At 58.3% G+C, this 14,581-nt stretch overlaps 2 protein-coding genes and 2 long non-coding RNA genes across 6 annotated transcripts in view; 2 read left to right on the forward strand and 2 right to left on the reverse strand.

The window, feature by feature from the left end:
* The window catches only part of ASAP3 (ArfGAP with SH3 domain, ankyrin repeat and PH domain 3), a 44,520-nt gene extending 34,003 nt beyond the window's left edge, over nucleotides 1-10,517 (forward strand). For all 3 annotated transcript variants that reach the window (XM_070510711.1, XM_070510712.1, XM_070510714.1), the window contains 16 exons: nucleotides 772-841; nucleotides 1,139-1,226; nucleotides 2,384-2,432; nucleotides 2,563-2,753; nucleotides 2,838-2,971; nucleotides 3,235-3,329; nucleotides 3,559-3,736; nucleotides 4,687-4,772; nucleotides 4,931-5,046; nucleotides 5,629-5,696; nucleotides 5,791-5,898; nucleotides 6,296-6,488; nucleotides 7,301-7,526; nucleotides 8,085-8,175; nucleotides 8,564-8,626; nucleotides 9,154-10,517. In XM_070510711.1, the coding sequence (XP_070366812.1) occupies nucleotides 772-841; nucleotides 1,139-1,226; nucleotides 2,384-2,432; nucleotides 2,563-2,753; nucleotides 2,838-2,971; nucleotides 3,235-3,329; nucleotides 3,559-3,736; nucleotides 4,687-4,772; nucleotides 4,931-5,046; nucleotides 5,629-5,696; nucleotides 5,791-5,898; nucleotides 6,296-6,488; nucleotides 7,301-7,526; nucleotides 8,085-8,175; nucleotides 8,564-8,584 (1,714 nt within the window). In that variant the 3' untranslated portion in view covers nucleotides 8,585-8,626; nucleotides 9,154-10,517. The remainder of the gene's footprint in view (nucleotides 1-771; nucleotides 842-1,138; nucleotides 1,227-2,383; nucleotides 2,433-2,562; nucleotides 2,754-2,837; nucleotides 2,972-3,234; nucleotides 3,330-3,558; nucleotides 3,737-4,686; nucleotides 4,773-4,930; nucleotides 5,047-5,628; nucleotides 5,697-5,790; nucleotides 5,899-6,295; nucleotides 6,489-7,300; nucleotides 7,527-8,084; nucleotides 8,176-8,563; nucleotides 8,627-9,153) is intronic.
* Nucleotides 261-3,013, reverse strand: LOC123285729 (uncharacterized). The gene is made up of 4 exons (XR_006527645.2): nucleotides 2,875-3,013; nucleotides 2,398-2,575; nucleotides 1,269-1,388; nucleotides 261-783 (listed from the first exon to the last, which is right to left on the reverse strand). It is a non-coding gene; the product is annotated as an uncharacterized lncRNA (long non-coding RNA).
* LOC139045354 (uncharacterized) lies at nucleotides 10,020-14,520 on the reverse strand. Its single transcript, XR_011503570.1, has 3 exons — nucleotides 14,384-14,520; nucleotides 12,655-12,812; nucleotides 10,020-10,108 (listed from the first exon to the last, which is right to left on the reverse strand). It is a non-coding gene; the product is annotated as an uncharacterized lncRNA (long non-coding RNA).
* Nucleotides 13,051-14,581, forward strand: part of TCEA3 (transcription elongation factor A3) — a 31,169-nt gene continuing 29,638 nt past the window's right edge. The window contains exon 1 of the mRNA XM_044769983.2: nucleotides 13,051-13,622. Within this exon, the coding sequence (XP_044625918.1) occupies nucleotides 13,554-13,622 (69 nt within the window). The 5' untranslated portion in view covers nucleotides 13,051-13,553. The remainder of the gene's footprint in view (nucleotides 13,623-14,581) is intronic.

Consider the following 14,581-nt stretch of genomic DNA (forward strand, 5'->3'; position numbering starts at 1 on the left):
GTCCACTCTGGCAATGCAAAATTATCGGAAGCCTGGGCCCATGAACCTCTGCTGAAAGTCACTGGTTCTTCTTGAAGGAGAATAGCAGCAGCTAACCCTCGCTGCAGACTCACCGTGCCCCAGCCAGTCTCCACGCCCCGCGCCTAACCTCTCCAATATGCTGAATATGCCTGGACATGAAAGCGTGGACTGTGCCTTGCTCCCTGGTATAAAAAAATCAGTCCGTGAAATGCACAGGCCCTATGGACGCGTTCATGTTTCTACATATCCGTTTTTATCAGAGAAAAATAACTTTGTTAACCAGTTAATAGGGACCTCTAAGAGCTTTGGATCATGGATTTGCTAATTTTATTTTCAAGGTTTCAATATTTACCCTGCTTTGTTTTTACTTATATTCATCTGTTGCGGTCAAGCGCCTCTTTCCCCTCTCAGACTAGGAGGCCCCTAAGGTTGAGAGCTGTCTCCTCCATCAGACCGGAAGCTCTCAGGGGGCCAAGGTCACATGGTCTCCTTTAGAATAAGGATTCCCAGCCGGCAGGGCTGTGTTCCCCCCATCAGACTGGGAGCTTCCTAAGGAGAGGGCTGTGTCTCCTCCATCATCAGGCAGCCCCAGAAAGTGAGGGGTGTCCGAGTCAGGGCACAGGAGAGGGGAGAGGTGTGGCAGGAGGTCATGCAGGTGGGGCTGGGGACCTGGTCCAGGACTCTCTTCTCTGATTCAGGGGGATTAGGCATGAGGCTCCCGTCACCATCTCTCTATCCCTCTGGCCTTAGAATTCGAAGAGTCTGGCAGAAAAGGAAGTGCGGAGTCAAGTACGGCTGCCTGACCATCTCACACAGCACGGTGAGGCCTGGCGTGCGGGCTCGACCGGTCCACTCCTCTGTGTCCTGAGCAGTGTCGAGCCCTCCCTCCAAGATTAGCCCTCGACCTGGATCCAGGGAGCTGGAGACCCCCTGGGTGGGAGGAAGGAGGGGACCCAAAGCCCCCAACCTCGTCTTGGCCCACCCTCCACATCTTTGAGGTCCTGGGAGGGGGGAGACGTAAACTGGAACAGGATTAGCATGCCATTAAACAGATTGCGATCAGAGTTTGGCAGGCCCAGGGGGGGACGTGTACATCCTCCCGCACAACTTCCCACAGATAAACCGGCCCCCAGTGAAGCTGACCCTGCTGACGTGCCAAGTGAGGCCCAACCCTGAGGAGAAGAAGTGCTTCGACCTGGTGACCCGTGAGTGGTCCCTGCCCCTCCCCCGACTCTTCTCTCAGAGACCTGTCCGCTCCCGGAGGCTTCCCTCAGGGCCTGTGTCCACTTCCACACGTGTTTATAAATGGCTGCTCCTGCAGGCCTGAAACGCCCCTGCAGTCTTCTAGAGGCTTCACCTCACGTCACCTGAAACATTAAAACGCACCCACATCCCACATGCAATCTGGTTATTTCTGTAAGACATATTTGAATGGATTTGGGTAATTTGGCTTTCAAAATTATTACTTTAAAATTTCCAGTTTTTATCCTTTGGAGACTTTGGTGACAGGCTTTACGTGGGGGCCGGCACAGGCTGAGAAAGAGTGAGGCCTGGTCCTCGGGGAGCTCTGACAGGGGTGTCATGTGGGGACCAGGACTGCAAGCTGACGGGGAGCATCCAGAAGGGAGGTGCAGATGTGACACTGTCAGAGATGAGAGGGAAGGCCCGCCCTGTGGTGGGGAGTCAGGAACGGCTGCTCAGAGGAGCATTTGAGTTTGGCCTTGAAGGACACAGAACGGAGAGTCTGGGGGAGGACGTTTCAGGAGACAGGACTGGCATGAGGAAAGGCATGGAAGCAGGAGAGTGGGTTCGGCCAGTTTGGCCAGAGTGCAGGGTTCACACAAGAGTAGTGAGACATGAGCCCTGGAAATGCCTCTTAAAAGTTTGGCCCTTCTTTCCTGGCAATAGGGAGCCACAGGGGGTCTTGGAGCAAGGGAGTGGCTTGATCAGAGCAGAAATTTAGGTACAACAACCTGGCAGCTGGAACAGGCTGGGGGAGGGGGAGAAATGGGGAGCAGGGAGACCAGACAGGAGGCTGTGGGGCCCAGAGCGGTGGTGGCCGTAGGTTCAGAGGATACCCTGCCTCTGAGCTGAGTGGGGTCCTGTGCCCTGGGAGAGCCCCTTGACCCTGGGACTTGGGCTGCACACAGAAGGCCTTGGGATCCTGCTTTGGCAGTAACTTCTGAGAAACTGCCCCCTCTGCTGGCCACTGTCATTACCCTCCCCACTCCCAGCTTGGCAGAGCTTGGCCCCACAGGGACAAAAGCTCCGTCCGGATCCAGTGGTGGGGGTGAGGGCTCCCCGGGTGCAGGGAAGGCCAGCAGGATTTCTGTGGGCCACACATGCCCCCCTCGCCCCACAGACAACAGGACATACCACTTCCAGGCGGAGGACGAACACGAGTGTGAGGCGTGAGTGCCCCCCGCGGCCAGCCTGGGGGTGGGGGCAGGGGAGCCTCATCTAAGCCCCAGCCTCTGGGCCTGAAACAGGAGCCCACCGCCGCGGGTGTGACCCCCACGCCTGCCCGCACACTCTCCGCAGGTGGGTGTCCGTGCTGCAAAACAGTAAGGACGAAGCCTTGAGCAGTGCCTTCCTCGGGGAGCCTGGCGGCGGCCCGGGGCCCTGGGGGGGCGCCGGGCTGGACGGGGAGCCCCAGGACCTCACCAAGCTGCTCATCGCCGAGGTGAAGAGCAGGCCCGGGAACGGCCAGTGCTGCGACTGCGGGGCTGCAGGTGGGGCCGGTGGGCGGGGCGAGGCGGGAGGTGGGCGCCGAGGGGCGGGCCGCACCGCCAGGCACGAGCTGCTCGTCTTTGCAGACCCCACGTGGCTCAGCACCAACCTGGGCGTGCTCACCTGCATCCAGTGCTCCGGCGTCCACCGCGAGCTGGGCGTGCGCTTCTCGCGCATGCAGTCCCTCACCCTGGATCTGCTGGGCCCCTCCGAGTTGCTGGTGAGGGCAGGGCGGGGCCAGAGGGGGGCTCGGGGCGTGGTTCGATCGGGGGCGGGGCTTCCCGACGGCTCGGCCAGAGCCTGTGGGTCGGGTGGGGCTGGGCCAAGGTGGCGCGGGATCCAGAGGAGCCAGAAAGGGGCTGATCAGGGGCGGGGCCTGGGCCCAGAGGAAAGCTGGGGGGCGGGACCTCTGGAGGCTCGGTCCTCCAGGGGCCGCTGTCCCAACCACCCGCCCTTACCACCACCGCGTTCCCGCAACCCCAGCTGGCCTTGAACATCGGAAACACACGCTTCAATGAGGTCATGGAGGCCCAGCTGCCCTCACACGGCGGCCCTAAACCGTCTGCTGAGAGTGACATGTAAGGGGACTCTCAGATGGCGGGCGTCTTGACTGGGGGATTCTGCTTCCCCAGCTCCTGGGGTCTCAGAAAGATCTTGGACCAGAATTCTGGGGGGAGGGGAGCCTCAGATCTGGAAGAGTCCAGGACAGGTTCTGGGAAGAGGGGATCCTGTCTCCTGTGGGATGGGTCCCCGGGTCAGCTGGGTGGAGACGGCCCTTGCTCTGAGATCCCCTGTCTGTTTTGGCAGGAGCGCCCGCAGGGACTACATCGTGGCCAAGTATGTGGAACACAGGTTTGCCCGGCGCTCCACACCCGAGCCCCAGAGACTCTGGATGGCCATTTGCAACCGGGACCTCCTGTCGGTGCTGGAGGCCTTTGCTAATGGGCAGGACTTCGGACAGCTGCTGCCTGGGCCTGAGGGGCAGGTGAGAACCACCTCCAAGGGCCACTGAAAACCCACCGGAACTCGCATACTCCCCAGTCCTCCTCCAGAGCCAGCTACTACTCCCCTCTGCCCCACCCCTGACAGCTGCTCAAACCCCACCATCAGAGGGGTAAATGGGAGAGAACACACACAGCTTCAGTCAGGCAGCCCTGGGCCAGAATCCTGGCTCTGTCTTTTCCTAGCTGTGTGATCCTGAGCAGGTTACTTAACTTCTCTGAGTCTCATTTTCTCATCTGTAAAAGAGGTTAATGATAACACCTAGAGTGCTGAAGTGGGAATTAAGTCATGTATGTAAACGGCCTGGTGCGTAATATGTGTGCCATGAATGTTAGTGTCATTTTTTTTTCCTTGAATAGCCTTAGAAATGGGTAAGGGTGGGTCAGGTTAGATCAGGGAAGGCCACTGCATTGCGATTTCCAGGAACATCTGTGAGCCGAGGAGGGGAAAGGCGATCAGAGACATTTGAAAGATTAAGTCAACAGGAGTTGCTGACTGATTAGACGTCAAAAATTGGATGTCATGTCTTTGAGCTTCTGTTTGACATCTTGGTGGGGCTGTCCAGTGGGCAGTGCGGGTGCAGCGTGTAGGGGAGGTAAGAATTTGGAACAGCCTACACCTGGGTGATGGCTGAGAGCATGAGGTTAGCTGAGGTCTCAGCGGGCAGGGAGAGAGGAAGCCCAGGGCCAAGAACCAAGTTTGGGAAACACCTTCTCCTGGGGGCACAGGAGGCAGAGCCACTGAAGGAAGCGAGGAAGGAATGGTCTTTCACCCTCCTCCCTAACTCGAGGCTCCCCCAGCCTGTCTCAGCTCTCCGCAGTTCTGGCAGCTGCCTATCCAGAGGAGTCAGGGGCAGCAAGGGTTCAAGAGGGTAGTATCGGGTTGAGGGCAGACGAACTGGGGGTAAACTCAGAGGTGTGGACGTGTATTCAGGCACCTGGAGAGCTCGCCCTGCACTTGGCTGTCAGAGTCGCCAGCCAGGCCTCCCTGCCCCTGGTGGATTTCATCATCCAGAATGGGTGAGAACGCCCCTGCCCGCCTCTCCACCTCCTCACGCTGCCCCCTCCTCCCTCTTCTCCCACTCTCCGCCCTCCTCTCCTCTCCCTCCTTTTCCCCCTGACCTTGACCCCTCACCTGTCTGTTCCCCTTCCTCCCTCCCTGACCCCCCCACGCACAGTGGTCACCTGGATGCCAAGGCTGCTGATGGGAACAGTGCCCTGCACTATGCTGCTCTCTACAACCAGCCCGACTGCCTGAAGCTGCTGCTGAAAGGGAGGGCGGCCGCTGGCTCAGGTGGGGCTCCGTCAGACTCCCCTTCCCCACCGCCCCTCCTGTGGGACTTCCTCCTCCTTCCCTGACGGAGAGCACGGGTCACAAGCGTGGACTTGGCAGACAGACGTGCCTTCTAATCCTGGCTTGCCTCGGACCACCTCTGTGACTGTGGGGTCTGTCTGTTCATCTCTTGAACCTCAGCTTCCTCATCTGTAAAATGGGAATAATCCTGCTGACCTAGAAGGCATGCTGAAAGGATAAAATAAAATCATGTTTCTGCAAGTACCTAACAGAATAAATATTAGCCGAATCTGAATAATAATGATTATACTAGCCACTATTTACTATTTAACATGTGCCTGATAATGTGCTAAGTGCTCTGCACATATGAACTCACTTAATCCTCTCAACAGCCACATCAGGTAATTACAGGTATTATACTCGTTTTATAGATGAAGAAAATTGAGGCCCAGAGAGGTGAAGTAACTTGCCCAAGGTGACACAGCTAGGAAGTAGCAGAACCAGGGTTCCAACTCAGACAATCTGACTCCAGAGGCCCATCTTAACCTCGAAGCATAATACCCCTGCCTTTACCCCTCACAGTGAACGAGGCAGGAGAAACAGCTCTGGACATAGCCAGGAAGAAGCAGCACAAGGAATGTGAGGAGCTGGTAAGATCTAGGGAAGAAGGGGGAGCCCCCGACCCTTTCTTTCTCTCCGCTGAGCCCCCAACCCCCTGAACTAACAAGCCTTTGTTTCTGGCAGCTGGAGCAGGCCCAGGCTGGGACCCTCGCCTTCCCTCTGCACGTGGACTACCCCTGGGGAATTTCCCCCGAGCCTGGCTCTGACAGTGAGGAGGACGAGGAGGAGAAGGTGGGTCCCAGCCCCTGCCTCTTGGGCCTCTAGACAGCAGAAGGAGAGAGGCAGGGGTGGGCCCGGTGGCGCAGCAGTTAAGTTCGCATGTTCCACTTCGGTGGCCCAGGGTTTTCGCCGGTTTGGATCCCGGGTGCGGACATGGCACTGCTTGGCAAGCCATGCTGTGGTAGGCATCCCACATATAAAGTAGAGGAAGATAGACACGATGTTAGCTCAGGGCCAGTCTTCCTCAGCAAAAAAGAGGAGGATTGGCAGTGGATGTTAGCTCGGGACTAATCTTCCTCAAAAAAAAAAAAAAAAAAGAAGGAAAGAACCAGATGGGACCTGGCATGGGGAAGGCAGGGCTGAACTGGAGGACCAGGCTGTCCTCCCTCCCACACTTCTGCCCTGGCAGCGCTGCTCTCTGAAGCCCCCAGCCCAGGTCCGCTGGGCCAGTGGGAGGCTGGACATCAGCAACAAGACTTATGAGACCTTTGCCAGTCTGGGACCAGCCCCTCAGAGCCAGAGTGAGGACTGCCCCCCACCCTTGCCAGTGAAGAACCCTTCTCGGACTGTGGTCCAAGGACGCGCGGGACATGCCAGTGGAGGTATGGTGGGCTGTCCTTAGAAGGCTCATCACACCCTTCATTGAGGGCCTCCTGTGTGCGGGGGCAGTGAGCAAGAGTGCGTGTGTTACTCCTTCTCATCCTCACAGCCACTGTCAGGTAGGACTTCTGACCCCTACAGGCAAAGGAACGGAGATGTTAAGTGAGATGCCCAAAGTCCCACAGCTAATAAGTCCCTGATATGGGATTGAAACCCGGGTCCGTGCACTGCTTCACTTAAATACAAAGAGAGAGACACATTTGCTGAGCACCCACCATGTCTCGAGTCCTTCGGGGGCTACGCTGGTGGGAGAGAGAAAAACTGGAGTGCAATCATTGTAATATAAGGCCCAGTGTGCTCTAGAATGTCAATCCCCAAAAGGACGGGGACTGGGAGTGTCTTGTTGACACTATTTCTCCAGCACCTGGCACAGTGCTTGGCTGGTCTCAAGAACTATTTGTTGAATGAATGAACAGGCTTGTTCTGGAAGTCCAGGGGAGGGAGGGAGCATGTCCCATTGGGAGTGGGGGTGGTTCAGGAAGGCTTCCTGGTGGAGGTAGCATCGCGCTGAGCCTGAGGGATGAGTAGGAGAGTCCAGATGGAGGAGAAGGTGTGAGCAGAAGCCAAAGAGTGTGGCCCTGGCTGTCGTGAATGATGCTGTGGATGAATGAGGCTGAAGCATGATGGGGAGGAGCGGAAGGAGAATGCTGGAGAGGGAGATGGGGTTGGGGAGTGGGGAGAGAACCGTGATAGATCCCGAGGCCAAAGAATGCAGAGAAGTGATCAAGACAGGCTTTATCCCTTCTGATTCCAGATCGTTCTGAAGTCCCCAGCCTGAGCTCGGAAGCCCCTGGGGCCTCTGAGAGCCTGAGCAGTCCAGCCTCCTCCTCCTCCAGCCTCACAAGCCCCGTGGAACCTGGGGGTCCCAGCCAAAGCCCACATGGCTCTGAAGAGGGCCTCTGGGAACCCTCGGGCACCTCTCGACCCAGCCTGACATCTGGAACCACCCCTGCGGAGATGTATCCTCCCGTCAGGTTCAGGTTGGTGAGAGCCCAGCTGTGCAACCTGGGGAGGTCTCCTGACCTCTCTGAGCCACTATTTATTTCCCCACTCTAAGTGATCCTGCCTGAAGACTGGGAACCTTCCAGCTCTGAGGCCCATGACTAGACCTTAAGTTCAGGGAGACTGGACCCCTTTCCCTCACACACCTGCTCCCGGGTGTGAGCCAGAGAGCTGGGGAGGAGTCCGGGACCCAGACTGCTGAAGTGGGAGTAGAGAAGGCTTAGTCCCACCTGTGTGGCTTATTCCAGGGGCTCTCAGTGGGGTCTTCACTCTGTCCCCACCTCCAACCCAGGGTCCAGTCCTCCCTTCCTTGCAAACCCTTGCAGTTTGGAGTTTTGAGAATAGACATGGGGAAATCTCTGGAGCCCTCTGGAGGTCAGTTGCAGGCCTCTGGGCCTGTGATGGACGCCGCCTGGGGCCTCGTGGACTCTCTACACATCCTAAGCCCCCAGCCTTGCTCTGTACCTGAGCCCTGTCTCCCCACTCTGAGGGGCTTGCTGGGCTTGAGGTCACGTTGGCCTTTCCCTGCCTTGCAGCTCCGAGAGCACTCGCTCCTATCGGCGGGGGGCCCGGAGCCCGGAAGACTGTCCCACGGCCAGGCAGCCTCTGCCCAGAAGAAACATGCCGGTAGGAGCTCCGGGACCGTGGTTTGAGGGCCGGTACAGGGTGTCTAGGAGGCAGAGTTGGTCAAGAGTGGGTGTATTAGATTGGGAGACCTCTCCCCATGACTGGTGTACATCAGGGCCAGGCGGCCATAGTTTGGCCAGTCCCTGTCCTGGTGCTCCTCCTTCCCTTTCCCGCTCCAGCCCAGGGTGGGGGGAGCTGGGGAGAGCCCAGTTCCTGAGGGACGGCAGAGGTGCTGAGGCCCAAGCTCTGGCTGCTCCCCGGGGGAGGATGAGCAAAGCTGTGTCCGCCAGGCTGGGCGCTGAGAGAAGGAATCACTTTCCTGCAGACGAGGTGGGGTTAGGGTGGCCACGTACCAGCCCTTGGTTTACCTGACCCTCCCTTTGTGCAGGAGTCCCCCGGAATCCGCTGAGCCTGCCAGCTCCCAGGCATAGAGGGATGTGACAGGGACAAGGCAAGAGCTGTCATCCTTCATCGGGCCTCTCCCTGCTGGGTCACGAAGTCTCAAACAGTTGGACATATGTAGCTGAGGAACCTGGGAGTGGGCACAGAACAGAGCCAGTTGTGCCGAGAAGGAAGCCTCCTCTGGCCCTTGTTCCCCAGGGTTCCTCGGGGCTGGTGTTGGTTGTCTGTGTTGGGAGTGGGGCCAGGCAGGGGCAGGAGCTGGGTCTCTGAGGAGCTGGCATCTTCAGTCCATCACAGTCAGGCACGAGACACAAATCTGTGTTCACAACCAGGTATCCGTCACCCAGCATTTAATTGATGCTTGTTGTTGAGACGTGTATGATAACAGGAACCTGGGCTTTGAAGTGTGGAGGCATTGGAAAAGTGGCTTTGCTGCCTCCAGCCTCAGTTTCATCGCCTGTAAAATGGGGATAATTTCGTCCACCCACAAAAGGGCAGTTGTGAAACTGAGGGAGACAAACAGCTGGGACTCAGTAGGTGCTTAGTAAATGTCCATTTTCATCCCTCTCTCCTCAGGTTGGCTTCACGGAAGGGGAGGGCTCGAGGACTGGGGTTCTCCCAGCAAGTTCTGTGCAGCTTTTGCAAGACTAGCTCCTTGCCGGCCGTTGTGTGCCTGGACCATCCCCATGCTGGACCCCAACATTCAGAGCTAGGACTTGAGCCGCATGACTGGAAAGCTGAGGTGTTCGCTTCCTTAGGTCTTGCTTCCTCTGTTCCTTGTGCTTCTGTGGCTGGCCTTCCTCCCTGCCGTGGGCCCGTGCCCCTGCCAAGGACACTGCGCCTTGCCAGGTTAGGGCTGATGGTGGTTCTTTCCCCTCTATCTCATTACCCGCCAGAGGCCAGGGGGCTGTATGGCTGGATCTGAGTACTCCTGAGCTAGCTGCAGCTGCCAAACCCGCAGTCCCTCATCAGACCAGCACTGTGCTTCTTCCATCAGTCTGGGGCCTCCACAAGAGTAGGACCAGCCTGCTTCGTCATTCTCCATGTCCAGACAGGGATTCTGCCAGACCAGGGACTGTCTTCTCAGCCATTATTAGTCTAGTATTCCTTTACTGAGTTCCAGATGCCACATGAATAGAAGAAGGGTCCTGCAGAGGTGGTCCCTTGCTGGGAAGCTGGTCCCAAAGGTTGGGCTTGGGAGTGGGCAGGGCTAGGTTCCAGGGGCTGGGCTCAGGGGCAGACTGACCATCAGCTGGTTTACACCTGTGTGACCCTGCAGCTGTCTGTGGCCTGTGTCCATTCTAGCAGGTCAATGCCCGTGCTATCCTGGCTGTTACATAAATATTCTAAATATCACCCCTTGGAGGATCAGCACAGCCTTCCGGGGGACCTCTGCTACATTCCCCAGTCAGGAGGTAGAGTAGGACTCACCCGAATGTGCCCACTCGCCTTGATGTAGCAGGAAGGAGAGGAATGGTCCAGGATCGTTGATCCTCACTTCTCTGCTCTTTCTGTCGGTCAGCTCAGGAGCCTTTCAGTTTCGGGGGAGGAATGGGCCAAGAAAGGAGAAAGCAGAGTGACAGAAATGGGAGGGCACAGACTGGAAGGTTCTGCTTGCCAGGGCCAGAAATCCCACCATGGCTTCCAGCCCCATCATCGAAAACATATACACCCAGGCCATCCTCAGTCTCTAACACCTCAGCCTTATGGGCACTGGGCGCTGGGCCCTGGCAGGGATGGCCCTGGCCAGACGGGACACCAGAGGGTGCCAATGGCCAACGCAGCAGTCTGTCCCAGGAGGCTGGGCTGTTTACTCTGGAGACCTGGCTGGTCTGTGTTCCCACAGGAACAGGGTTGTCTTCTGAGCCCTCACTGTCTGATTTTGTTTGCCTCAGACTTGTTATTTCACTCCTCTCTAATAAAAGATTTTTTTGAGTAAATTCCACTGGTTTCATTTATGTGATCGGAAGAGTAACAGGGAAGGGGAGGGAATCTTAGGGCTGGGAATTTTCTCGGGACCCAGTAAGGGAGGCAGCTGGTGAAGTGCAGTGGTTTGCGACCACCAGCGATTTTGTCCCAGGGGACATTTGGCAATGCAGAGACTTTTTTTTTTTTTTTTTTGAGGAAGATTAGCACTGAGCTAACATCTGCTGCCAATTCTCCTCTTTTTGCTAAGGAAGACTGGCCCTGAGCTAACATCCATGTCCATCTTCCTCCACTTTATATGTGGGAGGTCTGCCACAGCATGGCTTGCCAAGCAGTGCCATGTCCGCACCCGGGGGGTCAGAACCGGCGAACCCCAGGCCGCCAAAGCAGAACGTGTGAACTTAACTGCTGCGCCACTGGGCCGGCCCCTCAGAGACGTTTTTGATTGCTCCCAACTGGAAGGTGCTACTGGCATCTAGGTGCTAGAGGTCAGGGATGCTGCTAAACATCCTACAGTACACAGCTCTGCCCCTCACAGCAATGAATTAGCCAGTCCAAAATGTTAATAGTGCAGAGGTTGAGAAACTCTGGTGTGGAGGAAAGAGCACTGGATGAGGAGTCTGGAGACGTGTTTTAGCTCTGCCACCGTCCCTGTCTCATTTTGATTTCCCCTGAGACAGGATTTGGAGGCAAGTAGTTTATTATTTGAGAGATGATCCCAGGAAACATAATGAGGGGGTGGGGAAGTGAAAGAGAAGGTCAAAAAGCAACAGTGTATCCATGAGGGGCTACCACCCGGTGCCACTAGGGCTGCTTATCTTGTTGGGGACCTTTGAGAGACTATCCTGATTAGAACATGCCTTCAAGTTATCCCACTGAGAGTGAAGAGATTGGCATGTTTACCACCACCTCTGGTCTCTCCTTGGTTGAGGGGTCCTTCCTGGGGGTGTCAATTCCCAAGCGCCTCCAGCCTGCCCTGGAGCCCTCAGATGTGGGGAGCTGTCCGAGGAGTGTCCAGGAATTGCCCGCTGGAGGCCTCCAGGGAGGACAGCAGGCAGAAGGGATGTGGTGGGTACCAACCGTGTCTGGCATGGTTGAGCAGTGTGGCCCTGGGCCTCTCTGAGCCTCAGTCTTCCCATCTGTGCGACGAGAGGGTTGCACTAGCTGTTTTCTTAGTGTCCTTCCAGCCCTGATGATGTGGCCATCGGGTTCTTTTGATGTCACATGTTTTTTTGTTTGTTTTTTTAAAGGCAGTTCTAACTAACTGCAGACAGCTGTCCCTTCAACCCAGAGGGACTTGTAACAGGGTTGGCAGGAGACCTCCTCACACCCCAAACCGTTAAAGCCTAACCTCCTCAAAGTGGCCGATAATACTTTGCGTGGTCAGACCCCGCCTCTCCCCACCCTCCTCTCATCTGGGTGCTGCAGCCACACCGGTTTCCTGACAGCCAAGCACTGTCCCATCCCTAAGCTTTGCTGCAACTCCAGGAGCATTTTGTTCCTTCCTGGATGCTCAGGGCTAGAACTGCCTGGCACATGGTAGGTGCTCAGTAAATATATGTCGACTGAACGAATGTTACTTCCTCTCTCACGTGAACACTCCCTCCCTCCCCTCAACTCCCACCTTGCACTCGGGCCCAAAGTTTACACTTCGTTTCTTCAGAGGAGATGACACCCTAACTGACGCAGGTCCCCTCAAACGTGTCCTTAACGTATCCCCCCCTTCTTCCCGACCCTCACCCCAGTTGTGATAATACAGAATTGATCGTGTCCAAATTCGTTTAGAGTTTCTCTTGCCCATAGACTGAATCTCAAGCTTGCTGGGACTGGGTCTGCCTTGTTCGTTGCCTGGACACTCAATACATATCTGTTGAATGAATGAAAAGACCCACCCCTTCCTCCTTTCCTCCCAGGTCCCACAGCAGCAGTTAGAAGCCAGATGGGGGGGTCCACACCGGCGCTGTCTCTGTGGCCCGGGCTGGGATGGGGTTCTCCAAGGTTCCCTCAGGACGGTCTGGAGATTTCACTGTGCGCCCCACCCCCAGCTCCCGCCCTGCACACACTGTGGACCAGTGTTCCCGCCTCCCCTCTAGGTCCCTAAGCACACTCCCTCCACCCCCCGAAAGATTATTTTCTGTCAATTAAACTCACTTGTTTAGGACCCTTCCTGGGTCCGCTGGGGACGCTTGTAAGGTCCTTCCACGGGTACAGAGATGTGTGTAGCTGTGGGGGCACAATTCTGTTTCCTTCCCTCCGCCCAAGATGGACCCTTCCAGACCCGATCCCACTGGGAAGGCAGCGGTCGGACCCTGAATAAATAAAGGGCGCCCACGTCCCGGGGTCAGTATTTCTCAAAGTCTCCCCAGCCCTCACTACTCGGACGGCAGCACTGGGACTTGGTAGAAACGCAGAACTTCACTGTAAGGAATCAAATAAACGGCAACAGAGGGCCTGGATCTACGCGGGAGCACAGAGTAGGGCCGAGTTCGATTTAATGATCGCGCACAAAAATGCGATCCCAGCGCGCCAAGTTGCCTCCACCGGGGCAGAAGCGCGGAGCTCGATCTGCCGCTTTGAGCTGCCGCGAGCAGAGACGCGGGAGCCCAGAACTCTCCCCGCAGCCCCCGGGGCGCCCTCAGGCTCCCTCCGCGCAGCGACAGCCTCCCCTGTCCCGGGACGACGGCCTCCCCACTCGCCAGAGAGCCCTCCTCCCCAAATCTCCGTCAGCCCCCGGCCCCCCAGGAAGGGCCCGAGGTGCAGGGCCCTCTCTCGCAGCCTCGTCCCTCTCGGGAGGCCCGACTGGCCGGCGCGGGCAGTCTTTGCCCGAGCAAGTCCTTGAAGTCTATATTTAGCGCAGCCACCCCTCCCCCACGTTCGGAGGCCGGCCCGCCGAGGGGGGTGTGGGGGGAGGGCCCCGCCCCCGCCAGGCGTGTGTGTCGTGTGTGTTTGGGGCCCGCGCGGGTTGCGCGCCCTCCGCCTCTGCGCCTCCTGCCCCCGAGGCCGAGCTGCTGCCCCCGTGCCCCGCGCCCCGCCGGGCGTCGCGGGCCACCATGGGCCAGGAAGAGGAGCTGCTGAGGATCGCCAAAAAGCTAGAGAAGATGGTGGCCAGGAAGAACACGGTGAGGGTGCAGAGTTAAGGCCACAGCCCCCGCCCCCGGAGGCGCGGCGCGTGCGAGCCGGGGAGTCCCGGGGGCGCGTGCTGGCCCGGCGCCCGGGAGGCGCGTGCAGGACTCAGGGGCCCGAGGGAGGCGCGGCGGGTGCAGGGCTCAGCGCCCCTTGGGGACTGCTGGGCACCTAGGGGTGGGCGTGTGCATGGCCCGGGGCGCCGAGGGGATCGTGCGGGCCCCGAAGACCCTCTGGGTGCACGTCCCTCTGGACTTGTAGAGTTCGGGGACCGCTGGGTGGCTTGTGCAGGGCCTGGGAAAGCAAGTGAAGAGACCGGGACCTGGAAAAGGACTTTCGGCGTCCCGGGACTAGCTGTGTGCAAAGCCCGGGGAGCGGCGGCGACGGCGGGCGGGGGGAGGGGCGACGGGGGGAACAAAATCCTGGGCGGCCTGGGAAAGGGCAGAGAAACTTGAGCAGATGAGGGGTGCTGTGCAGCGTCTATCTCGCAGCCCGGGAACGGATCTAGGGGAGAGGGGCGAAGGGCCGCGGATCTTGCGACCCCACAGCTGGGGCGCCAGCAGGAGCGGTGCTGTTTGCAACTTTCCCTTTGCTGGGCCGCGGGGTGGGGCCCGGCGGGCGGGGGCCGAACAGGTGCGGGGCCGCGGCAGCGCCCGCCTTCGGGGCCCGCGGGCGGGGGCAGGGGGCGGGCTACAGGCCTGGGCGGTGCGGGGACTGGGCCCCGGAGGATGGGGGGAGTAGGGACTGGCGGTCCTACCTGCGGGTCCCTGGGCACTCAGTGCCGGGAACTCCGAGCGCAGGGCGACTTGAAGTTAATGTTTATCCTCCCCATGATCTTTGCCTCCGGTCGGCGGCCGCCTGGGTGCCTAGCCGGAGCAAACTTGGCCTTGGGTCAGGGAGGGTGGGCACACCCCGGTAGGGAAGAGAGCGGGGGGCGGGGGGGTGGTGGTAGCCC

Source organism: Equus asinus, chromosome 5 (assembly GCF_041296235.1).
Source record: "Equus asinus isolate D_3611 breed Donkey chromosome 5, EquAss-T2T_v2, whole genome shotgun sequence".
Lineage (NCBI taxonomy): Eukaryota > Metazoa > Chordata > Mammalia > Perissodactyla > Equidae > Equus > Equus asinus.